General features: G+C 40.8%; 1 protein-coding gene and 1 pseudogene across 14 annotated transcripts in view; one reads left to right on the forward strand and one right to left on the reverse strand.

Annotated features, from left to right (window-relative positions):
• TRPM3 (transient receptor potential cation channel subfamily M member 3) overlaps positions 1-25820 on the reverse strand; it is a 787839-nt gene that overhangs the window by 185349 nt on the left and 576670 nt on the right. For 5 of the 14 annotated variants that reach the window (XM_065879761.1, XM_065879751.1, XM_065879750.1 and 2 more), the window contains exon 7: positions 18703-18777. The exons of the other annotated variants lie outside the window; for them this stretch is intronic. In XM_065879761.1, the coding sequence (XP_065735833.1) occupies positions 18703-18777 (75 nt within the window). The remainder of the gene's footprint in view (positions 1-18702; positions 18778-25820) is intronic. 14 annotated transcript variants of the gene reach the window in all.
• On the forward strand, positions 20209-20514 carry LOC136124741 (transcription and mRNA export factor ENY2 pseudogene; annotated as a pseudogene).

The raw sequence follows: 25820 nt of genomic DNA on the forward strand, positions 1-25820 counted from the left end.
TTCATTCCTTTCTCTCTTCCTTGTTTTTCTTTATCTCTTCTGTTCACATTTTCTTTTCTAAATTACATTTTAGACGTAGGATATTAAAAAAAATCTCTAGAGAAAACCACAAATTTACAAATCTGTAGCATATGACATCATTAGTAAAGAAAAAGCATTTTAAAAGACAAGAATGGTATATTCTTTATTAGTGAAATAAACATTTTGGGAATTCACTGCAGATCCAGCTGGATTCATAAGGACCACTACCATTTTCTTTATGCCCACAAAAAAATTTAACATAAATTCCTTTGAAGAGCCTCACAAGTGTAAGTCTTGCTCAGCTGAAACTACTGACCATTCATAAAAAGTAGTTTAGATTTATAGTTTTAAAAAAATATGACTTCTATTATCACCAAAACGTTCTCATTTTATCTAGGCCCCTCAGAGATCTTTTTGGTCAATACTTGTTCTTTTGGTTTTGGGGAAAGTAGGCTAATTCCTTAGTTGATTGCAATAATTTTTCATTTTCTACTATAACCAAAAACTTCTTAGAGATTTCCATTAGAATTTAATTTTAGAGCAACGCAGAGTTGCTCCCTCAGGAAGAGGCAAGATGTTTGCCACACTTTTTAGTTTTTGTAATTTTGGAACTGGAAGCATTATAGCCTACAAAAATGTGAGCTTGAGTAACGGACTTAGCAACTACATTCTAGAGGATTCCAAGTTGACCTCGGGCTTTCAAATTATAAATTGAACCCCAGTTAATGGTTCTTTGCAGAAGATAACCTCTTAGACGTTTGTCCCATTTTGTTATGACCACTATGCAGTTAAGCCTGGGCTTCCAATAATTCAAATATTGTCAAAATTGGCGTAAACAAAGATTGGGTTGGGTGGTGTAAAGAAGGAGGTGGCAGGGAGAGAAGAATGTCTTAAAATTCTGAAAGACCTTTTTCTTCTCTCTCTTTCTGCCAACACGAGACTATAATCTACGATCAGTTCAGCCACTTGTAAAAATATTTGGTGTATTGTAGTGAAATGCTTGGATAAATAGATTTTTTTTTTTTTTTTTTTTTTGCAGTACGTGGGTCTCTCACTGTTGTGGCCTCTCCCGCTGCAGAGCACAGGCTCCAGACACGCAGGCTCAGCGGCCATGGCTCACGGGCCTAGCCGCTCCGCGGCATGTGGGATCTTCCCGGACCGGGGCACGAACCCGTGTCCCCTGCAACGGCAGGCAGACTCTCAACCACTGCACCACCGGGGAAGCCCCGGATAAATAGAATTTTGATCAAACCAAATTAATCCTTTGGTTTACTGTCAACATCATTATATATGATCTAAAATGCCAGTGGGCCTAAGGAATACTTTTTTTGCTGTCGGAAAACGGTTTGTATTTACATGGAGATGGAGCACAGAAGATTGATATTCAGCTAAATCTTAATGACCAAAGCCACAGATCACGTGATTATTGCAGTACAGGTCATTTAGAAAGGAGGCTTCAAACATTACGTGAGCAATGACTTCTTGAAGATCTTAATCACTTTGAGAATGAGTGTGTCAGTGATGGGTAGGTATTTCTGTTTACCAGCTAAAGCTCTTTAGCAATGACATGAACACAGTTAACACACTGGCCTTGCCAGTTCTGGGATTATGCGATTCTTGATGATTTAGAAGTTTGTTTGGAGAATGCATATGCTTTCAAAGTGTGCATACAGTGAGAATTTGTCAATATATTTTATGTTGCAAAATTTTAAATTTATATTATTAAAATGCGTATATTATTAAAAAGCACTGGGCTTCCTTGGTGGCGCAGTGGTTGAGAGTCCGCCTGCCGTTGCAGGGGACACGGGTTTGTGCCCCGGTCCGGGAGGATCCCACATGCCGCGGAGCGGCTAGGCCCGTGAGCCACGGCCGCTGAGCCTGCACATCCGAAGCCTGTGCTCCGCAATGGGAGAGGCCACAGCAGTGAGAGGCCTGCGTACCGCAAAAAAAAAAAAAAAAAAAAGCACTGAACATGTCCCCTTTATCCCGTTTCTCATTTGAATAGTCTGGTCTTTGATTCAATGGTTGACTCGACCAATAAATATACTGGTCACCATCTCCTGTATTTGGACTAGAATGGGGCCATAAAAACTCACTAACCCCTTAAGATCTTATATTTTACAAAAAGAACTTTATACAGACCTGGGGGGCATTAACAATTACTGTAGTGATGGGAGAAGAAGCAGTCAAGTTATTTACCTCATTTTAATGGGCACCCGTTTACTCTCTACTTGAGAAATAGTGGCTGAAGTTTGCATAATACCACGGCTTTTCACAAATAGTTTGAGAATTAGGTTCTTGCTCCCCTTAATGAATCTCTTCTATGGTCTGCAAATTGTGGGATGGATTTATGAAAATTAAATAAAGCTGGTAATCAGCTGTGTTTAACTGACAACACTCGATACTATTCTTATTTATTAAGTTTAAGGCGCTTCTTATAATTAGGAAGATTCCCAGAACATGAATATTCAGGTACAACTGTAGAATATTACTGTATAGAAAGACAATATTTTAATATGCTTTATTTTGGCAAAAAGAAACGTGATTGGAAATCTTAGAGCTACTAAGGAACAGAGTGAGCCCAAGAAAATATCAAGGAATGACATAAGAAAAAAAAATGCATCTCATTTTAACTAGAATGTCTCTTCAGCCTTCAATGGAAGCAGATGTTTTAGATATTGCCTTCATGTTTTAGAGATAGAATACATTATCTATTCAAGACAACAGAACTATTACTGGAATGTGCCTGATCCCACTTGGAAATGGGTAATAAACCCATTCATTTTAGCAAATCCTGATGATGTATTCAATTGGTAAATGCCAACCCCAGTTCAAACCAATTATGTATATCCTTACTACATTTTTTTTGCCACTATAATTCTGCCCCTAAATGGATTAGAAAAGCATTTGGAAATATAAAATACTGCACAAATTATTAAGCAGTCAAAAGGAAACCACATGCAACAAGATGCTTCAGTTTTAGACACTTTTGGTTCTCTAGTGGGGAAGAAATTCCTTGAAAAAGGACAGGGGTCTTTCCCTGAGGCATAAATTTCCAACTCATTGGAGGACTAGGCAGGGGTAAAAATAAGGCAAATTGCTTAAATGTCTTTTCCTATCATCACCAATCCCTATGGCAACTCCCTTGTCGATATTGAACTTAACAGACCCCATCCATACACAATCTTTCCATATTTAAAGCTAGTGCCAATATTCCAGAATAAACATACATGTATATTTTATCTTGGCAGTTAAAATCTCAGTAAATTTGGCTGAAGATATGAGGTTGTCAAGACGTTGAAGATATAGAGTTTGAATTCATGGAAACACCTCTCTGAGACAATGATAAAAGACCGAAAACAGATGGTGCATAGCATTTCTTACCCTGGGGACTAAGAATGTTAAATCTACTGAATTAATATGGCCCATCCCCTTTTTTTCTGTTTGTTTTCAATGCATTTTTTTCTGTTGTTGAACCAATCTATTTTTCGCATTATCAATGCTGCAGGTATTTTCTTAGGAATTCAGTACCAGCCCCCACCAGAGGACTATAATTTTGGACACTGCCTTCTTGCTTTGCTTTCCCATGTAGCGATTGAAGGCCAAAGGCCAGAACTGGGGGAGTGGATTGAATGTAAAAATCTTGAAAGCCAACCAAAGAGGTCACTGTGGCATGTGTACTGGCAACTCCCATCATGTCCTCTCTATCCATACCCGCCTATCAGAGAACTGAACTGTCCGCAGCACAGAAGGGCAGGCTTACTTGGCATCTTTCAAAGCTGATTGGAATGGAGGTAGATTCCAGACCTGCAGTGGGCCAGATTTGCCTTCCTGCACTTTGAATGGAGACCTTGAACCTCAGGTGAGTAACTGGGAGGGACTGGGAGGGCATGAGTACTTGGGGAGTAAGCCTCTATTAGTGGTGGCTCTGATGGGACCATGTCAGGGTGAATAAACAAGCAAAGAAGTCTGTGTGCAGGAAGAAAAGAAGGGAACTGAGTGCATCACAGAGGAGAGATCACGTGGCCTGAGTGAGAGGGAGGGAGAGAGTGTGTGTGTTTGGGGGTGAGAGAGAGTGAGAGTGGGAGAGAGAGACGGATTTATTGCCTGGATTATTAGCGACTTTTCAGTTCAAGATACAGTCACTTGGCTGTAGTTCGTAGAGTCCCCTATAGATCAAAGGTAGAAAAGTTTTTTCTGTAAGGGGCTATATAGTAAATATTTTAGGCTTTGTAGGACAATGGGCAAAATAGAGGACATCATGCAGGTACTTATATAACGAGAGAAAACAAATTATACAGAATGTTTATGGACGAATTGCAAAACACAATTGAATACATTCTTTTTTTGTACTACAGGTCTACTAACGAGAAAAATGGAATTTTCAGATGGAGGCTGAAATTTGAATTTGATGTAGTTTTCATATGTTACAAAACTATTCTTTTATTTTCAAACATTTAAAAATGAAAAAAACATTCTTAGCCCATAAGCCATGTGAAAACAGGGTGGGCCATAGTTTGCAAACCTTCCTCTAAACACATTTCTCTTTATCAAAAATACTCCTTTATATATTTTGAGTGAGTTTCTCTTTATTGCCACCAAACATTCCCCTCCCTAGCCTCACCTCTGCTGACTCCAAGGAAGTCTTCACCTGTCCTTAACAACATGGAAAGTCCTCAGATGCTCTTTTCTCAGCCTGAGGACCCTCGCAAGGAGACAGTAGTTGAGGGCTCTTTGTAAGAGAAAAATGGAGGATAGCAGAGATTTTTTTTTTTTTTTGAGGTAGGGCTTTTCTTCTTTTAAATTTATTTTATTTGTTTTATTTTTGGCTGCACTGGGTCTTTGTTGTTGTGCGTGGGCTTTTCTCTAGTTGAGGTGAGCAGGAGCTACTCTTCGTTGCAGTGCACGGGCTTCTCATTGTGGTGGCTTCACTTGTTGTGGAGCACGGGCTCTAGGCGTGCTGGCTCAGTAGTTGTGGCACACAGGCTCTAGAGTGCAGGCTCAGTAGTTGTGGTGCATGGGCTTAGTTGCTCCGCAGCATGTGGGATCTTCTGGGACCAGGAGTCGAACCCGTGTCCCCTGCATTGGCAGGCGGATTCTTAACCACTGCACCACCAGGGAAGCCCTGAGGTAGGGCTTTAAGAGGCAATATTCAGTTCTAAACTGGGTGTAAGCCTACCATCTACACAGTGTCAGGCAGGCCTTGATTTTGGAGCTTAACTGATGCTCATGTGGGAAACCTGGTTACCAGTCATGGTGAGCTGCTCTGCTTCTCTCAAAGAGAAGAGGACTCACTCATGTGGTCGATCAAGGAACTTCACTCAGACAGCAGAAGGGATTCAGATGGTCTTCAGAGAGCTCTAAGCCCAAGAGCAGAGAGAGCAATCGTCCTCTGTGAATACCCTTGGCTCCTGGAGAGTGGCACCCTCTTCTATAAGCCAGCCAGCCTGGGACATGTGCTTGCTCCCCCCCTGGCAATGTGGGCCCCAAGACTGGGGTTTTGCCTTGATTTCAGTGGACTTTTCTGGAAGCACTTCTTCATGCAACACCACGACCATCTCTGCCCTATACTCTGGAAGCCTGGACCTGTCTCACTCAGATGATGACTCTTTTCTTTAGATCATGGGCTGCCTGGCTGGAACTGGGCTGAACCTGTCCTGTCCTGATCTCTGACTCTGATTCCCAGTTCCATGACTGTCTCTACCTTCATTTATCTGCTGCTTCCTGTTGACCCCTACTTTTTAACTCAGCATGGGTCACTCTAGTCTATTGTACCTCCTTGCTACTGTAAACTCTGACAGCATGTCTAGACATTGTACTACTAACATGGTAGCTGGAACTATGCACATCCTAGAAAGGCGTAAATACATCTTGATATGACTTGATAAACAAACAATATATTTTAGAATTCTACACAGTGTCTAATACACAGAGTTGGCACACAATTCATAGCACTGTTTTGAGTAATGAGTTATTTGTCAAGTACTTAGAACAGAGTCTGGCACTTACTGAGAACTATATGGTTAAACAAATATAAAGATTCTTATATATATTTATTAGGTTTGTAAAAGGTTTCTATTTTAACTGCATAAATGATTCATGACGACAAATGCATTTTATGGATTTAAACCAAAAGTATGCTCTGACAAATAAATAATTTGTTACACACTTTTCCAAAGTTTGAATATTCTCTCATGCAGACCAGTAATATGCTTAGGAAGGCACCTTTATCTCCTATCCAAAACACTAAAACTTTCTGCTTTGGGGTAGGTGATCTTTTTGTCACTCCCCCGATGTCTTCTACCGAGGGGCCTCTCCTCAGTGCTTCAATCAGCTTAAGTCTTTTGAATTCTGTGGGTTGGACAAAGATGTAAATGCCAAATAACAAAACTCATAAGTTGACTCCAAGTATATTACATGCTAGTAAACAAACTTAGCTTTTGACTTAATCAATGGAAAACAGTTATTCCCTCATGGCCAGACAGCTCTGATTAAAATGTTCTGCTATTAACGTCCGTATGTTTCTAGGACATCCAAGCAACAATCCACGTGAATCGTTTCAAAAGAAAGGGAACGGCCAATGGCATGGGCTGTAAGGCAAGTATTACTCTCAGAAAAGGAAAGAGCCAGCGTTTTTTTCTTTGGGGCCATTGTTTGCAGGCTGAATGTTTTAATATAATTGATCTAAGTCTACAAGAAAACTCGCCCAAACAAAGCTACAGTCTTCTTAGTTTCTGCTCTGTTCAAAACCCACATCAAAAGGCATCCTTGCCTTCTCAAATGTAAGGTAATCAAAGTGATTCTAACTCATTTTACTTTATAATTCCTTCCCCACACTCCCCTATAAATGTGCCAGGATCTAGGTCCACAGCTCGTACAAGATTCTTTGGCTCCTTGGCAGAATTAGTAAGCAGCAGAGCAGCCAGGGGAATTATGATTTGGAAAGACCTAGCCCACAGTGCAGGGCACGGCTGGGTAGGAGAGGTAAATGGTAAGAGGGAAATGTTGCTGGTAATGGCAAAATTGTATATTAATTTGCCCTTCCAAAATAATTAAAAAAAAAAAAATCTCTGCGTCATTTGAAGGAGACTGCAATTACTTCTCCCTGCACCAAATGTGAAAAATTCTATTCCCTCTTTAAGGCATGTTCTTTTTGACTTACTCTTTCTGGAGAACTTACATGCATCCTGCAGTTCCCAGGCTCAAAGTCTTCCTTAGGCCCCTCCCTTTCACCCCCACCAGGCAGAATTAACTATTCTCACTTCTGTGTTCTTATAGCATTTGCTTGTCTTAAAAGCCCATGCCAATGAATATACTTTATAAATTTGTCAATCAACTACTATGATATCAAGGAAAAAATTCTCATAGTATCTTACATATCTCTTGAAGTTTTCTCTCATTAATTTACATGTTTGGACATCTCTTTTCTCTGTAGGTAGGTTTATCTTTGTATCCCCAGCATATCATAGAGTGTTCTACATGTAGTTCACTAAAATTTGGGGTACAGAAGGAAGGCAAGATACTGAATCACCTCAAGTATATCCTGATTGCTCATAGGTTATATGACAATGTACTTATTTCTATAGAAATTTTCAAATGTTTTATGACATAAGCAATTTTCCCTTAATCAACTGACCTGAGGTCCAAGGCACTTAGATCTGATTTAAATTCTCCTGAAATCAGGAATGATGCCAAATGCCCAGTTTCTGTGCTCACTGGTTTTCCTGTGGGCTACTGAGATTGCTTCCTAACTGATTTCTCTGCCTCTACAACAATCATCACATAACTGCTAGTTATCATCTGTAAATACAGTCTTCTCTGTAACAATATTTAGTGGGTTCCCATTGCTTATAGATAACAGCCCAAATAATTTTGCATGAGACAAGGCTCCCCATGTTCTGGACCCAACCTTTATTCACAGCCTCATCCCTCTCTCCAGAACTTTCTGTTCATTCTGATTCTAGTCTCATCCAGACTATCTTCCTTATCCTCCATCTAGGACTATTTTTAAATTTCCCTTTAGCCATCCTAATTTTCAGAGAGGAGTATCTTTCCCTACTCTTGGTTTCATGAGGAGGAATTTTTCCTAAGAAGATCCTTGGGTTTTCTTTGTTTTTACTCCTTGGTAGATTTGAGAATAATAACTGGATTTGCCCACTCAGTCTCGCTCTTCTTTCTCTTGGCATCTTCCTGCCTGCAGGAAGCCTGACATCTCCCAAATCCTCCAGGGCCCTGTCCCTGCGGGTGTATGTGGTGGGATGGGGAATGAAGGCTTACTGTGGAATTCTGCCTAATTCTGGGGAGTCAATAATCCCACTTGGTCAACAGTCTAAAATCCATGTCTGCTAACTTGTCCCCCAACTAAAAATGATATTCTGAGTTCCATCAACTACTTCTTTTATTTCTCAAAGTGTTTAGAACTTGGATGAGGAAAAGAGGTGCTATTTCTTGTAGCCCCTCAGAAACCCTAACTCAATCTGCAAAGTCCAGTTCAAATGTTACTAATTCCTGAGGCCCTTCCTAACTCCCTCAGGCAGTATTAATTATTCAATCCTTTGTAGCCCCATTATTTATTTATTTTTCTATATATCCTTTGGCAGTTTTTAAATTCTGCCTTGCTTTAATGAAAGTTTCATCCACTACATTGTAAACTCTTTGGGACAGAAACACCCACACCCCTCTTAGACAACATTCTGGTTTCCATAGTGCCTCATACTTAGAAGGTAGTTCAAATAAATGCTTGTGAAGTAAAATTAGAAGGTACAATGCCTAGGGTCTATACCTTGGGACTAGCACAGCTGAAATGACATGAATAGATGTTATAAGGGGACTAAGTATCATACCTCAATACTACTGATGCAAACTGCTGAAAGTGGAGATGACAGCCATTTAAGTGGTCCCTGGTATCCTTTTACAGGCCTTCACTACTGGCCTTAGTGGTGGTCAGAGACCAAGAAAAGAACACGCTGAGTGACCTGGGTGGGTGCTCACACATTGCCTTGTCCATCTGGATTAAGTCTGCAAGAGTCCAGATTCTTAGGAACTTGAATAGCCAATTACAGTTCAGCTGTCTTGTACTTTTAAATTGAAGCCTTATTATTTCTCAGAATTTGACCCAGCTGCAGTGACAACGTGTCCTGGACACCGGGGAGAAAGACGCGAACAAAGGTTTACACTCTTCCCCTTGCTGGAAGGATGTCCGTGAAAGCTATTATTTCCTCCAGTTGAAATAAATAGGGAACTATATGACTGAAGTAGAAACCTAATTCTGTTCTCTCTGAGGTGATGGATACGTTTTAGCAGCTAACTTGCTGTAGGCCAGGAGTGACCTTCATTCATCACAAAGGTTATTAAAGTTATTAAAATAACTGACTGCCATTATCATGTATGAGACAAAGGAAGGGTACTGATTATTTGGGAGCTGGTAATGGTATTTAATCCAATTTCTGATCAGCAGTTGGGAAAAGCGATACATTTTTATTTGATTACCTGGCATCTTTTCCAAAAGATAATGTGTCCAATCTGATCAAATTTTCACTGTTACTAAATCTTCAGTGAGAAATATGGTGACAATGTCATGGGAAACCTTCTTTCCTCTGGTGTCAAATTTCCATGTGGAGGGCTCCATTAATGTGACACATCTAGCCCCTTGTCCTTCTCTTGTCTCTATATATAGAATTGAGTAACCTGGTTGGTGGTGACTAATGTCCATGTTCCTTGATTGGATAGGACGAGTCTACTAAAAGTCTCTCAGTGAGGAGGATTTAGCATCCTTTTTCATTTTCCTCTATGGACCAGTGCCAGTCAGTAATATTAGTAAAACTGTTTCTGTAGACCCAAATTTCTCCTCTGGTTGGCTGTCTTGAGGGCTGAGGTAAGCAGGCAAACCCATTTGGCCCTCACAATAAGTCATTATGTTCAACTACTTCATCATTAATAAAGTGATATTTTGAGCTCCATCTGCCTAACTCCAGTGTTCAACTCTTGGTCAATTTGAATATTGTCCTGTCAAGAGTGAGTTATAATTTACTCGACTTCCTCAAGCTCCAACACCATGAATTACAGTGCAGTCACTTCTGTTTCTGGCATTCATTTTGCAGCAGCATCTAACGAACTTGAACCTCTGGTTCAAGTTTGTGAACGTGATCTTATTTTTTAGACGCAAATATGGCCTCTTCTGAAAGACAGTTTTTTCTTAATGTCTTTACAGCTCCTTGAAAGGAAACAACAATTGCCACAGATTTTAAAAAAGCTTATTAAAAATGGAACCCAAACAAGGGGGCTTATGAATTTCTGGGCTGCAGTGAATGATTTCATGTAGTGAAATCCACTCGGCCAACTGACTGAAGACAGTTTCTTATTCCTGTAGGGGAAGTAGCGGCTACGAAGCACCCACCAGGTGCTGGGCACTCAGCCAGGCGAGTTGTATATGCTCACTTAATCTGCTCACCAACCCTATGATAGAGATATTATCATCCCCATTTTACAGTTAAGTAAATTGAGGCACTGAGAGTAAATCACATGTCTGAACAGGGTTTCAGAGACCTATTAGGAAATTCAGAGCCTGCACTCTGCACTCCACTGGCTTGTCTCTCACTAGGGTGACCAGGTGATTTATCATACAAAAACCAGGACATTCTTGCAAGTGAAGAGGTCATCATTAATAATTACTCTGGGATGACAAGGATCAATATAAACCAGAATTATTTAGTTTTGGACAAACCTGTACATATGATCACTCTAGGGTCTCAAACTCGTTTCTAGCAGATTTTTAAAAATAGATGCTAATTCTGGATATTTAGAAAGGGGCCTGAGTTTGTTCACTGTTCCTTTGTTCACCTATTCATGGCTTAAAAAGACTAAGACTCACTTGTTGCCCCTCTCTGATTCTTGAGATCCAGTTTCTAGCTCCATCTAAATAAATCACAGCTGTTTGTTATCAGAGATATTTCTTCTTCTAGCCACACAGAGGCATGAAGCTCCAGGGAAGGATTAGATCATTAAGCAAAGGAAAATAGCAACAACAATACAACAGCACCTGCATAAATCCTGTAGGGGGAAAAGATCAATTTAAAGTTTTTCTCATGTTCTAGCATATCCTTGATGGAGTTGGATATAAATGCCTTCTACTTTTCTCTCTTATAAATAAATGTCTCATTACATTCTATCACTTAAGCACACTGGAGTGTCATGATGAAGAATCAGAGACAGTCAAGGCCCAGGGGCATGGGGGTGGTTACCCTCATTACCCTGCTCTGTTGAGTTGGTGTGAAACAGCTACTTGAGTTATTCCTACTGCTGCCACCAACAGTCATTTGACATCAATACTCAGTGGTAATACTATCATTCTCGTAAATGGGTTATCCTAATGTTACAGGAAGAGTGTGGCACTCTAAGGACTGCTCTTAAAATCCTGATTCTAACGTGCAAAGAACTAGTTTGTGCATTGAAAATTATCACAAGAAGCGGTGTGTGGAAATGCCCATTTCCAGTTCTCAGCTCTTCTTACCAGTGTGTGCTCTAGTGGGATGGCTCTCAAGCCTAGCATCCTCCAGAATCACCTGAAGGATCAGCTAAAATACACACTGCTGGGCCCCACCCTCAGAGCTTCTGATCAGTAGGTCTAGAATGGGACTTGAGAATGTGCATTTCTAACAAGTTCCTGGATGATGCTATTGTTGCTGGTCCACGGACCACACTCGGAGAACCAACACCCTAGCATAAAGCTGTAGGGAGTGGAGACTTTGCACCTGTGAAAAGAAGTGAAATCTAAGACGTGTCCCCTGGAATAAATTAAGATGAAAGCCCATGGTGTAGGACTGAAATGTCCCTGTTATACTTCTCATAGTCTATTGAAGTCTGACTAGGAGTCAGCAAACATTTTCTGTAAGAGGCCAGACAGTAAATATCTTCAGCTTTGCAGGCTAGATGATCTCTGCTGCAAGTTCTCAACTCTGCCACTGTAGCATGAAAGCAGCCAGAGACGGTGCATGAAAGATGGAGCGTGGACATGGCTATATTCCAATAAAGCTTTATTTACAAAGACGAATAATGCACTGGATTTGGCCCACAGGCCATAATTTGCCAACCTTTGAGTCTAACTAATGTGATAAATATGATTCATATATTGCAACATCTGTTAGTATGTTGAGCCCAAGTATGCCTATGATCAATGAGAAACCAACCAAGCTGGAAACCTGTGTCAGCCATGCACTGACACCTGTTTTAGCTGCATGTGATTGGTTGACTATTGCCCACACCGGAAGATATGCACTCTTCTTGCAATTCAACACCTACAACCGTTTAAAAACCAATGGCTCAAAAAAAAACCAATGGCTCACCACTTCATCCTAATTCAACAGGGGTTTCACTGCACTGCTGGAAATTATGTATATTTAATTTACTCTCTACTTGGTACTTTGCCTAAAAGTCAATAATATCTTCCTGTGTAGCGGGATCATTGATTATCAGTTAATTCATATTTCATTTTAAATTTGTTTTTTCTTCTCCTTATTTCCAAAAGGCCCACTGGGCTGTCTTTTCTCACAGGAGGTTTACGCTGGTGGCCTGAAGATAAGCTCTCATGATGGTTTTTGTTAAAGAACTAAGCTCGCTGATGCCCTGAAGAGGAGGAGGAAAAAGACAAGTGTATTTGAGGGGGAGAGGTTGAAGCGGATGAGATGGGGAGGAAATTATCCAACTCCTGGAACAGGCAGAAAAGACTCTCAACATCCCTGATGGTCAGTTCCCGGGTCTCTCCTTACTTGTCCTGTCAGCAGCATTTGACACAGTTGGCCACTCCTTCCTCTTGGAAATATGTTCTTTGCTTGGCTTCCAGAGAGCATTCTCCTCTGGTTTCCCTCTCACTTCACTAGCTGCTCCTTCTTTATCTCCTTTGCTGGTCTCTCCTCTGATAGAAGGACCGTCTCGAAGCTCAGTTCTTGGTTCTCTCCTGTCCTGTCCTCTCCTCATACACTACCTTGGTGATCTCATCCACTCACATGGTTTCATATACTGTTGACACACAGACAACTTCCATGTTTATAATTCGAGGCCAAATATCTCCACCGAACTTCAGTCTCACATGACCGTGCCCCTCTCGACGTCTCCACGCGTGCTCTGAGGCCTCTCAAATCTGACATGTCCAAAGCTAAGCTCCTGACATTGTCCCATCCCTGCCATCCCCATCCCCACAGTCTTCTCCAGACTGGAAAATGGAAACTCCATTCTTCTACTGATCAGCCTCCAAAATCTGGAACCATACCCCATATCCAATTTGATGGTAAATCTTGCCTGGTCTACCTTCATATCATAGTTCAAAGTTGACTACTTCTCACCTCCTCAACTGCTACCACCCCTAGTCTAGTTACCATCAGCTTTGCCAGCTTTGCCTGGATTAGTGCCATTTTCTCTTGACTGGCATCTCTGTTTTCATTCCTGCTCCCAATCTGGACGACTCTCAACTCAGCAGGCACCGCGAGTCTATTGAAACATACAAGACCACTCATTCCTTTGCTCAGAACTCCACAAGCTTCCACCTCCCACAGAGTGAATGTGAAAGTCAGAGGCCTTACAGTCCTGCCTGGCCCTGGCCCTTGTTTCCTCTCTGGCCTCCTCCGCACTCCTCTCCTACTCTTCCGTCCACGTGGTCACACAGGCCTCCTGATGCTCCTCAAACATGCTGCCCACATTCCCACCTCAGCGCCTTTTTAATGTTGTTTCCCCTGCTGGAAATGGTCTCCTCCAAAACATCACACAACTTGCTCCCTCATTTCCTCCAAGTCTTTACTCAGATGTCCCCTCTTCAGGGAGTCCTCCCCCTACTCTACTGAAAATTGCAGCCCCTTCCCTGCACTTGCCTTTCTGCCTTCTTTGCTTTTTCTCTCTCACCAGCACTTATCACTATGCAATACACTATGTATTTTACTTGTTTGTTCTCTGTCTCCTTCCACTCAAATGTAAGCTCCTTAAGGGTGGGATTAGCACAGGCATCTGGTCTGAGGGGGCTGCTGTGAAGTGCCTTTGGGGTGCTGAGTCGGGGCTGCAGAGCCCTGGCCACGGGGATGCCAGCTGCAGTAAAGATACAGCTGGCTTTACTCAGCCAGGCAGCACCAGAGCCTTCCACCCTGGAGGGACCAAGCAGGCTTGGGCAGTTGTTTTTATCAGTGGTCACCCTGGCTGAGGGAGGTTAAAAGGCTCTTATTCAGTTTTCCAGGTACACCATAAGCATGAGAGAGGAGGGTAGGGAGAGAGAGAGGACAGTGGGGTGGGGAGAGAAGAGAGGAGAGGAAAGAGGGAGAGAGGTGGGAGGAGAGGAGAGGAAGGGGGGGGGAGAAAGAGAGAGAGAGGAAGAGAGGGGGGAGGGAGGGAGCGAAGGAGGGAGGAGGGGAGGGGAGAGAAGGGGAGAGGAGAGAGGAATATGGGGAGAGAGGAGAGGAAGAGGGAGAGAAGAAGAATGACAGAGAGAGGGAGGGAGAGGGAAGGAGGGAGGGGGAGGAAGGGAGAAAGAGAGAGAGAGAGAGAGAGAGAGAGAGAGAGAGAGAGAGAGAGAGAGAGAGGGAGAGGGTGGGAGAGACCTAATAGATAAAGATTGAATTTACCAAAACTAGATGGAAAGGGGGCTTGGAATTGGATTTATTTGAATTAAGGAAAATTGTTACTATGTGACATTTCCTACATACCTAAGTTTATGAACAATAATTCATACTCATAACAACGGTTCTTATTACTTGAATAATGGAAATAAATAAATCAATGGAATAAAACAAACCCTGCTCCACTCAAACCAAGAAAACAGGACAGAAAAATGGAAATACAGGGTGTAATGAACTTTCCACTTCTCCCCAAACTCCACCATGATTTCATAATAAATTCTGATGTGAACCAGAGTCAATATGCACTTCCTGTGTTCTCCCTTTGGGTGGACGAAATGCTGCTAATGAGGAAGGGTTCAGCTCAGATCTTTCTGATGACCAGGAAAGCTGACTCTTCAATCCTCAGCCCTCTGTTTTAGCAAAGGTGCACCTGTTTTTCCACCCTGCCTCATTCTACCAGGAATTGCCCACAGAACTCCATGTGGACCCAGAGACGTCAAGGCTCATTAGCCAACAGACCTGTTGATTCCTCTGCCTGGGATTTAGGACTTGAGTGTTTGCCTGCAGGGTTGCAGGCATGTGGGACTCTGCGAGGCTTGTGAAATCTGGCCTCCTTGCAGAACAGGGACAGCCTGTTCAGTAAGGGTAAGAGTGCTTGTTGCTTCAGTGATGGATGCCAAAAAAAAAAAAAAAGAAAAAAAAAAGCTGCATGCTTATTTGGCCAGTATTAGGGCATAACATCTCTATTTTTCTCCTATTTCTCCGGGCTTAATGATCTTAAGCTGAGGGTTCAAGTTAAAAGATTTTTATTCTGTTAAAACTTATGACAACTTTATTACTGACATTTTGGGAGCACTACTTCTAGTCATTTTCCTAGCCTATATGAAATATAGGCTTACTTCCACTAGTTTAAATGGCTTGAAATGATCCAAACAGTATTTTCAAAGGATGGGCAAATTATTTTAAATCCTGGGAAGGGGCTTTGAAGGGCCCTATGACAATTGCCCTGGTCTGACACATCTCCAGTGAATTAAAATCTCAGCCTGCTTTTTTAAAAGACCCCTAGAGAATGAGATACCTTATCATCTCCAAATATATCCTACTGTAAAATTGTTGATTATGGCAGAAAAGTACTCAGTCAGCACAAGTTTTCCCATCTATTTTATGTTTGTCTAACTTTCTAAAGTTAGCTATGCACTTCTACTGAATGGCTGATCCTAATGTAGACTGTAAAGCAGCCATGGGCACTTATCACTTTAGATAAGTGCAGAAAAATCAATACTTATTTCTTTTTCTGTGTAAATGGAAATAATGAAGCCATGATGGCATTTGCTGCTACAAAAATGTATATCCTAGACTCTCTAAATCCACAAGATAGAAATGATTTGATAACAAGCACAAGTCAACAGAAATGCAGTCAAATTTCCAGAATAAACGTTTTTATGGCCATGACAGTTGGAAGTATGCATGATGGTCTTTGCCTGTACACGTTCCTATTTATTTATCCTCCCTGAATCTATGTATTATTGTTTTATTATGTGTCCTTTCTATATAACTTTTAGTTTCTAAACTCTTCTATTACATTTTTACATCAGGCTGGAAATGAGAGTTAAAAATAAGGCCAGAAAACCAAATATTGATGTTTACAATAAAAATTTATTGAGCACCTACCTACCTGCATGTGCCAGGCACTGTGCTAGATTTTCAGGATGACAAAAGTGAGTATGCCTCAGGCTCTGCTCACATGGAGCTCACAATCTACAGGTGATGAGGGAGAAGGTGCAGGCAGACAACCGCTCTACCAAAGAGGCAATGCTACAACACAGGTTTATACAGAGTGCTGTGGGAACGGGGGTTATGTGGTGAATAACTGAGCCTAAGAGGATCTCGTGTGTGTGTGTGTGTGTGTGTGTGTGTGTGTGTGTGTGTGTGTGTGTGTGTGTGTGTGTGTGTGTGTATGGTTTCTGGTAGTATTTCAGAAAAAAGATTTTCAAGCTGAGACTTAAGAGTGTAGGTTTTTGCCAGTAAGTAGAGTTAGGTGAGGTTGGAATTTCAGCAAATGTCAAAATGGGACAAAAACACATCGAACAGGGCATGTCCTTTAAGAGAAACTGCAAGTAGCTTGGAATGGGTGGGACATAAGGTCCACAGGCATTAGGAAGGAGAGGAAAGCTAGATAAACAACAAATGAGAAGATATGGAAGGTCTTCCGGTTAGTGAAACAAGGAAGAGACTGAGTCCCACCAAGAAAGTTGCCATCAGAAGGACCTATTAGTTCTGACCAGCAACTGAGACCAAAATGCCAGTCAAACATTTGCAACCCAAATCTTTCTAATCTGAAAGGAGATCTCAGCATTCTTCCCTACGTGTAAAAGAACCTAAGTCTTATCAGAATGGTGGACAGTTACCTGTTTCAGACTCATTTGTTTACAGGAACTGTCCCAGTCCCTGAACAGAGAGTTCCAATGTGGAATGGGGTTTCTTCCTAAAAAAGAGAGAGCTCCTAGCTTGAATTGGAAAATAAGTCAGATAAACAAGACAGGCAAATACCAAGAAACAGGTTTCATTAAATTTGTTCTACTCCTTCAATATTATTCTTTTGACTCCGTTATCTTCTTGATTGACAAGGTGACTTTTCATTAACAAGCGTGGCAAACAGTTCAGTGTCACAGCCAACTTCTGTCAAGCCACTTTATAAAATGAAGAGAGGGCAGATGTTTAAACTGTAACTGTCTTCTTCACACAACCTATCCTTTGAAGGGAAAATTCTTTAAAAGGCAGAAAAACTTCAAACAACACATTCAGTTGAGAGCATCTGGAAAATGGCAAGTTATCACAGTCCAAAGTTAACGGATCATGAATTTGATATTTGTATTTTGGATGGTCTTCTACTTGATTGGTTGATTCTACCAGTAGTAAAAAGTCTGAATGATTAGGCTGAACATGTTACAGCATCCAAGGAAGACAATGAGATGTTCCTGATATACATGTAACCTGCCCAGAGGAAGTTTAACATCCTTTCCAGGTCACTTGATTTGAATCCAGGGCTGTCAGTCTCTGAGAATATAAATTCACTGTTTCTTACTTCCAGGGCTCCCTGGATGAAGCTCTGCTATGACCTTTAACTTACAGAGTTGTTATTTATCTCATGGAACAGTTATGAGCTCAATGATGGAAAACTTCAGGTCATGGTTACCCCAATGCATTGGATGATGGTGCAATGATCAAAAAGATGCCAGTGATGACAATTGAACGTCCCTTTGCCTTCCCAGCCTCCTTCATATATTCTCAGGCATAGGATGACAAAGGGAAGTCCACGAGTCACATGAAGAAAGACTGTAGCCATGGGCACACGATCAGGAGCTCCTCTGTTTGTCTTCACCCCTACCGCCCATGCCACCACCCTGTCCTACTTCCTCCTCCTCTTGTTCCTGTGAATTCCTCTACCATCTTGCCACTAACCACTGTCCTCCACCCAAAGTTCTGCTGACGATTATTCCCAGCTGAACCAATACTCAACCCGTGTCTGACACAGAGTTTGTGTTCAAATAGCTGTTGAATGAAATAATGACCCCCAAACCCTCAAAGGTAACAAAATTTTAGCGGAGTGTCTTTTTGAATGAAATAATGCTTCCTTATGTGGGGTGAAAAGAGCAAGGGTTTTGGAATCTTATCAGCCTAGGTTTGTACCTGTCTGTACCACTAACTGGATATAAAACAAGGGCTTAACTACTCTGAGATGCCATTTCATCTACTATAAAGAAGGAAGATAATAATTCCTACTTTGAAGGGTTTTTGTGACTATTGAAAGAGACAGTATATATGAAAATGCTAGCACAGTGCCTGGGATATACTTGGACCTCAATAAACGCTCATTTCTCTCTTCTCTGTCTTATGTGGTATTATTAAGATGATAAATAATAGGGAGTAATTAATCTCTGGTGTGGTTGGATGTCTTAGAAGAGATAAACAGCAGTCACAGGGAGAGATAGTGTTAGGAATTTGTAAAGGAAATGATTATTTCTATGGTTAATTTTCTTGGTTGGGGTTTAAGAGGAAATTCATGTTGTCCATTAATTATACTTACCAATTGGGTCTAATTGGCAACTACCCCAAAATGAATAAAACAAGCGGGAATCAAGAGAGAAAAACGGCAGGCATCCTGTCAAAAAATAAAATCTTTGAAATTTCTACAACCCAATGGTTGGATTCACATTTTATTAAAGCAGACCAATCTCCCAATTTATAAATTTACACATGTGATGGCAACCCAACTGCATATTCAGACCTATGCAAAGCATCAAACAGCACTCTGTACCAGCTATGCCTTGTCTCAGGGCTCCCTCAGATAAACGGGTCCTTAAAATCAACATTCCCTTTGCTGGAGGACACAGCCTTCATTATTCTGTTTCAGCCTAGATAACTGTTGTAGTGGTTAAAGGGTTAAATGAGTTAATCCATGTTAAGTGCTTGTAACAATGCTTGGCACTTACTAAATCCTCAAGAAATGTTTGTTTTTGTTATACTAATTATAACAATAATTATGCCTTCCAAGGCTGAATAAATACTGGACTCCTCCCTCCCTCCCTTTAAAAACTTTTTTTTTTCTGATTTCTAGAGATACATGTCTTATTCTCAGGTAATTAGCTACTTCTGACCTAAAAGAAGTACTTTTTCAGAGGCTAATGTACTTTTCTTTTTAAAAGGGAATTGAAACCAATGCCAATGTGTCACTCAACATAGCTCATGTTATTTACTGAAGAGATCCCCACATTTCCCTCTCTTCTCTCATGGGCCAAGAAAATGACTAATTAGATAGACAGATAGATAGAACCATATATATATCTATATCTATCTGTCACATATTATCTCTATCATATACCTCTATCTATCTATCTATCTATGTATCTATCTACCTACCTACCTACCTTTCTATCTATCTTCCAAAAAAAAGTCGTCAAAGACATTTCATTATAACAGGTTTCCTACCAATTCTGGCTATTCTATCCCAAACTGGGAGAGAAATTTAATGGTAAATAATGTCTCTGGAGTTGTTAACTTACTAACAAGCTAGTTTTAGGCTAGATGACTCAGGCAGGATCTCATTTCAAATCTAGGCCTCAGGAGAATCTGCCTCTGCCCCTTTTTGCTCCTTCCCTAAAATAGCATTTACAGAGGGGCCCAGATCCTTGAGTTAGGTCTTCTAGCCCTAGTGTCCTAGAATCAAGCCAGACTTCTAGAGCAGCCACAGCTTGGGGTGGTAGTTGTTGGTTGTTGGTTGGGCAGGGGATAGCTGGTTGGTGAGAGGCATAGTAGTGTCTCACCCCATTTTTCATAAAACATCACTTGGTAATTTCCTCAGTGCCCATAACTTGGCAGGGCTGCCTCTTCATAAGAATGTACTCATTGGGGAAAACACAAAGCAATATCACTTGAAGCACAAAATATAAGGGTTGTTTCTTTTGGATTATCAATAGTTTGCAAAATAAGCCAAGGAGGGTCTAGGTCCTGGCAGCCGAAGAGTGTGGTAGGTAATCGTCGTCAGCGCAAGGGTCATTTCGTCACTGGGAAGGGACAGCCCTTGCCCACAGTGATGGTGGCTAGCAAGATGAACAAAGATGCGCAGATGAGAGAAGCAATTAACCAAAAGTTGATAGAAACTGGAGAAAGAGAATGCCTCAAAGAGTGGCTGAGAGCTAAATTAACTGAATGTGGCTGGAAGGATCAGTTGAAGGCACACTGTAAAGAGGTAATTAAAGAAAAAGGACTAGAACACATTACTGTTGATGACTTGGTGGCTGAAATCACACCAAAAGGCAGAGCCCTGGTACCTGACAGTGTAAAGAAGGAGCTCCTACAAAGAATAAGAACATTCCTTGCTCAGCATGCCAGCCTTTAAGATTGAATTAGATTGTGTTGTTTTGTGGTTTTATTTCTGAAAGTAAAACTTGCCAGACTTCCCTGGGGGCACAGTGGTTGGGAATCCGCCTGCCAATGCAGGGGACACGGGTTCGATCCCTGGTCAGGGAAGATCCTGTATGCCGCGGAGCAGCTAGGCCCATGCGCCATAACTGCTGAGCCTGTGTGCCTAGAGCCCGTGCTCTGCAGCGGGAGAGGCCACTGCAATGAGAAGCCCGCGCATCACAATGAAGTGTAGCCCCCACTTGCCACAACTAGAGAAAGCCTGCACGCAGCAACGAAGACCCAACGCAGCGGTGGGGTGGGGGGGGAACTTGCCATCAATTAGGAATCGATTTCCCAAAATAAAATCCTTTTTTGTATGATGGTATACAGTTTTCAGTAATGATGCATACAATTGTATTGATTTTTCCCCTAAATGTGTTATTTTAATAAATATCTCATAAATTAAAAAAAAAAAAAGTAACAAGCCAAGAGTAACTACTGTACATTTTCCAGAAAGTTACTAATTAGCACCTTCCTGAGAACATAAATTCAGTTTGGGAGCACACACCTCCCCAGGCCACTCCACCACTTTGTGCAACAATTAGACAGCTTGTTAAATATTAGGAGCAAAACCTCAAAGAGCTGATGACACAAACCCTCCTGGAAATTTACCACAAAAGCGCTTGTTTAAGGAACCAAGCACAAAATCGGCTTAGCTGTGTCTTTCTTGCAGACTGAACAGCACACTGGTATTTTTAGTTTCTTGCTTTCCCCCCACAGTTACCAAGTCCTAATGAACAAAAGTTAAATGACATTTTAGTGCAGATCAACCAGATTTTTGCCTATTTGTTGCATGGCTAAAAATGGAAATGTCTGAACATCCAGTGTCTGTAGATTGTGATTCCAATTCTCTTGATACTTCCTTGCTTACCCTTCAAGATGCAGTGGAGAAATGGTCTCAAGGGGAAAAACTGGAGAAGAAAGGGCTAAGGATTTTGCATCAAATACGTTGATATCCTAAGTGCCCTGCTTTTATTCCTTGCTCAGGTGCCTGGAGAACCTTTTCCTATTTGAGTTCCCCTGGTGCTCTGTTAAACAATAAGAGAAGTACCTCCCAAACTAAGGTAATGACAATGCTGAGCAAAGAGTAGCAGTTAGGAGTTTGGAGTCGTGAGTTCAGGTAAAAGCTGCGCCAGTTAATTCACTGTATGAATTTAGGTAGGACACTTGATTGACCTTTTCCAAGTGGGCTTTCCTATCTGGAAAATGAAGGCAATGAACTAGGTGAAATATATATATATATATATATATATATATATATAAAACCAATGATAATATATAGTTATGGATATATAGAATCCCATGAGTATGAATAGCTCTGCTTCTGCCCCATCTATATATCTATATCTATGTATACACAATAATGTTCCATTTACCATATTACACTATATTCTACCTTTACATCATTCTATTAAGGGGGGTCAATAAAAGGGAAACAATGAAACATCTATATCTTATCCTTATGATTTTGATGATCACGTTTCCTAAAAAAACAAACTAAGCCTAGTTCGCATATAGACCTTATTTATATTTGCAGCTGAAATTTTGCTTATGAAGATAGGAAAAACAATTTAATGACAGCAAAATAAACGTATTTAGACCACATGCTGTGCACTACCTTTCTAAATGTTGAAAGCTTTCACCCGCATGGCTTGCAATCCATTGCCCACATTCCATCTGTCAAAATCTTCCTGAGAATACCTTGACTACACCGCCCCCATGAACATTCCATCCAGAAATGCTTTCTGTCTGAATTCCTGTTGTATTTCGTATCATTCAAGGGCATTTGACACTTGCTGCTGTTTAATGCAGCCCTTTGCATATGAGAGCCCGTGGAGCACAACAGTTGAGGCATGGATGCAGGCAGACTTCTTGGGTCTGCCACTTTTTAGCAGTCTGACCTTGGGGGCTATTACTTGACCTCCTTTGTGCCTCAGTTTTCTTTTTGGCCAATGGGAATAATAATGGTACTCACTTCATAGGGTCGTTGTAAGGATTGAATCAGTTATTCCTTGTAAAGTTTTAGAATAGCACTCAATAGCTAGTTATTGCTAACTTATTTGTAAAACTCTAAGTTCTTCAAGTGCACAATTATGTCTTATTTATCTTGCCACCTCTATAGTACTTTATATATTGTAGGCACACAAGCAAATACTGGTGGAGTAACAGAAGAACTATCAAGGGGAAAATAACAGAGGGAGCGATCACTACTTATTTTAGATGACAGATATTTTGAGTTCTCGTTCCTGCCATATTTTGAAAAGCTGACGAACTTCTGACATGTATTTTGGCTCCATACAGAGCATCTAAAGAGTACAATGGAGTCAAGAATATAGTGGGAGCCATTTTTTCCAGTGTGAGTATCACAGACAATACTCAACATGAAATGGCTGTTGAATGAGCTGTGTGTGAGCCTACTCCATCACAGGGAGTAGGATCCAGGGAGAGGGGAGCTGGACTTTGGGGTGCCCAAGAGCCTAATAAAAGGAAAATGAACAATTTAGCTCTACTGAATTGTGCTCATGGTAGAGGTATAGAAGTAGGGCATTTTCAGGAGCCCCATTATACTAGGCTACCTGGTTATGGCTAAGGATTGGGAATAAATTTAGGCTATTTTGTCATTTACCAACTCCAAACAGGGAAGATAATTTTGGCTCTGATTCCAGCCACTATCAAATATAAGATTCAAACCTGTTATGTTGTCTTATTGGTTTATACACATCCTTTATATGATTTGAGAATATTATTCTCCATGGCATGTCTTTAACCAGCCTCTTCCATTAGGTCTCCTGACTTGACTCTTTCCTTTTGTCTTAGATGAAGCAAAGAATTGCCAGCAGACTCAGTGAGCAAGAGAAATCAAGGTGTGTCAAACACAGCTGGTCAAGAATGATAAACATACACTTGTGGGAAGAAAGTACTGAACATGGATAGGCTGACTACTTCCAAAAAGTTTTCTTCCTTCATCCATCCTTCCTCCCCCCTCCCTCTCTCCATTCCTCCTTTTCTCTCTCCCTCCCTCCTTCCCTTCCTTCCTTCCTTTTATAAAAGCTATATTTGGTCATTGTCAAAAAACAACACTGAGAGGTTTTTAAAAGGTATTTAGCGGAAAATGTCAGTTCTCATCTTACTTCCCTTACCTCAAGTCTCATTCTCTAGAAGCTATAATTGTTCATCTGTGTCCTTTAAGATATTTTGTAAGCATATATACACACACACACATAATTTAAAATAACATAAATGTGATCATAAACACACAGTTCTACTGTTGTACAATAGGATTTAACTTAAAAAAAGGACATAAAAACTACCATTGGGTATCTTTCAATAGGAGCCCAAACAGAGCTACTGCATTATTTATAATAACTTCACAGTCTTTCACTGTATGTCTACATATAATTTAATTAGTCACTTATTGGTGAATCTTTGAATTATTTCCATTTTTATTACCATAAACAATATGGCAATAAATATGCATAAAATAAATCCCTAGAAGTAAAATTACAGGGCCAAAAGGTATGTGCACTTAAAATTTAATAGGGGTAGCCAAATTATCTTCCAGATAAGGTTGCCCACACTTGCACACCCTCCCGTACAGATTTCCATACACACTTATTGACACCAGATATTTTTAAATTCTGTTTTTTGTCAATTTGATAGGTTAAAAAAATTTCATTGTTAAAAAAAAAAAATTTCATTGTTGTCTTAGCTTTCATTTCTTTAATTTTTTTTTTTTTTTTTGTGGTACGTGGGCCTCTCACTGTTGTGGCCTCTCCCGTTGCGGAGCACAGGCTCCGGATGCGCAGGCTCAGCGGCCATGACTCATGGGCCTAGCCGCTCCGCGGCATGTGGGATCTTCCCGGACCGGGGCACAAGCCCGTGTACCCTGCATTGGCAGGCGGACTCTCAACCACTGCGCCACCAGGGAAGCCCCATTTCTTTAATTTTCAGTGAGGTTGAGCATTTGTATTTTCTTCCCCAAGATTTTCCTCTTGATATACTTTGCCCATTTTCTTACAGGATTCTCCTTTAGGATTTGTAGATGCCCTTTGCTTATTATGTAAATAAGCTCTTTGTCATGGTTGCAAATATTTTCTTTGCTTTCCCAATTGTTCTTTGAATTTATTTATACTATTTTCTAATGGGGTTTCTAAACATTGACTCTATTTTCTACAGAAACTTAGTTTGTCTGAATGGAAAAGTCACAATAGCTCTGAGTTTGGTACTATAAAAAGATGAGGGAAAAAGGTATAGGCAAGGCAGAAACAAGGCCAAGAAACTGTTCTATTCAAAGAATACCCAGAGAGGAAAGGCAAGGTTTATTTTTAAAGTGCCGGCCTGTGGTTTCATTAAATCTGTATGGCAATAGATCCTCGTAGGCTTTATTCACTTAAGATAGAAAAGAAACCCCAACTGCTTTTAGCTCTATCTTTTTGGTTTTACTGAGGAACATAAGCTAAAATCAAAAGAAAAACTAACTAGGGGTGGATCAGTAATACACATGTATCTCAGTCTCTAAAACAAGGTGACCCAGCTCACCATTGTTAAGAGAAGTTCTACTAATTAATCTTTTTATAACTGTCAGTGTCAGGAAATACTCTTAATTATATATTTATAGGCATTCAGAAGGTTTCAAGAGCCTTTCAGCTGTATCTTGCCAAATTATTACTTATCGCTTAGGGGTTATAAAATGTAGGAATGTCAAACTGGATAACTGGTATAAAACAGCTTTAAATCCCTCACAAATGCATCTGCTTTCCAGGTCTCCTCAAACGTTTCCTCAACAGAGTCGGAGGATGCGCTGCTGCTTTTACTCCCTAAGATGGGTTTCTCGTCCTTTTTCCCCAACTGGGCCAAGGCCCAGTTACAACCTTTCCCCCTCAGGAAGGATTTGAGAGGCGAGCAATCTCCATTCTCCTGCCTGTTACCAAGAGTACAGTCCTGTGTAGGTCACATGAGAATTATTTCCTAGGATTTATCTTTGAAAAATTAATATTAAGTACAATATCACAGAAACACGGAACTGAATCTCTTCTATTTATTTTTAATATTTAGGCATTTAAAGGTTACAAATGATGTGCAAGAAAACATGTGGCTATGGATCCATTATGGAATGTGTACAAATTATGCATAGTAGAGCCTATGCAATTACTTTGAGGCTAGGAGGATCTGTTTGAGTTAACCTAAAAAGTTAACTAAACCAGGATGGTCTAAAGTAATGTATATAATTTTAGACAGCTA

This window comes from Phocoena phocoena, chromosome 6 (assembly GCF_963924675.1).
Source record: "Phocoena phocoena chromosome 6, mPhoPho1.1, whole genome shotgun sequence".
In the NCBI taxonomy this organism is placed as follows: Eukaryota; Metazoa; Chordata; class Mammalia; order Artiodactyla; family Phocoenidae; genus Phocoena; species Phocoena phocoena.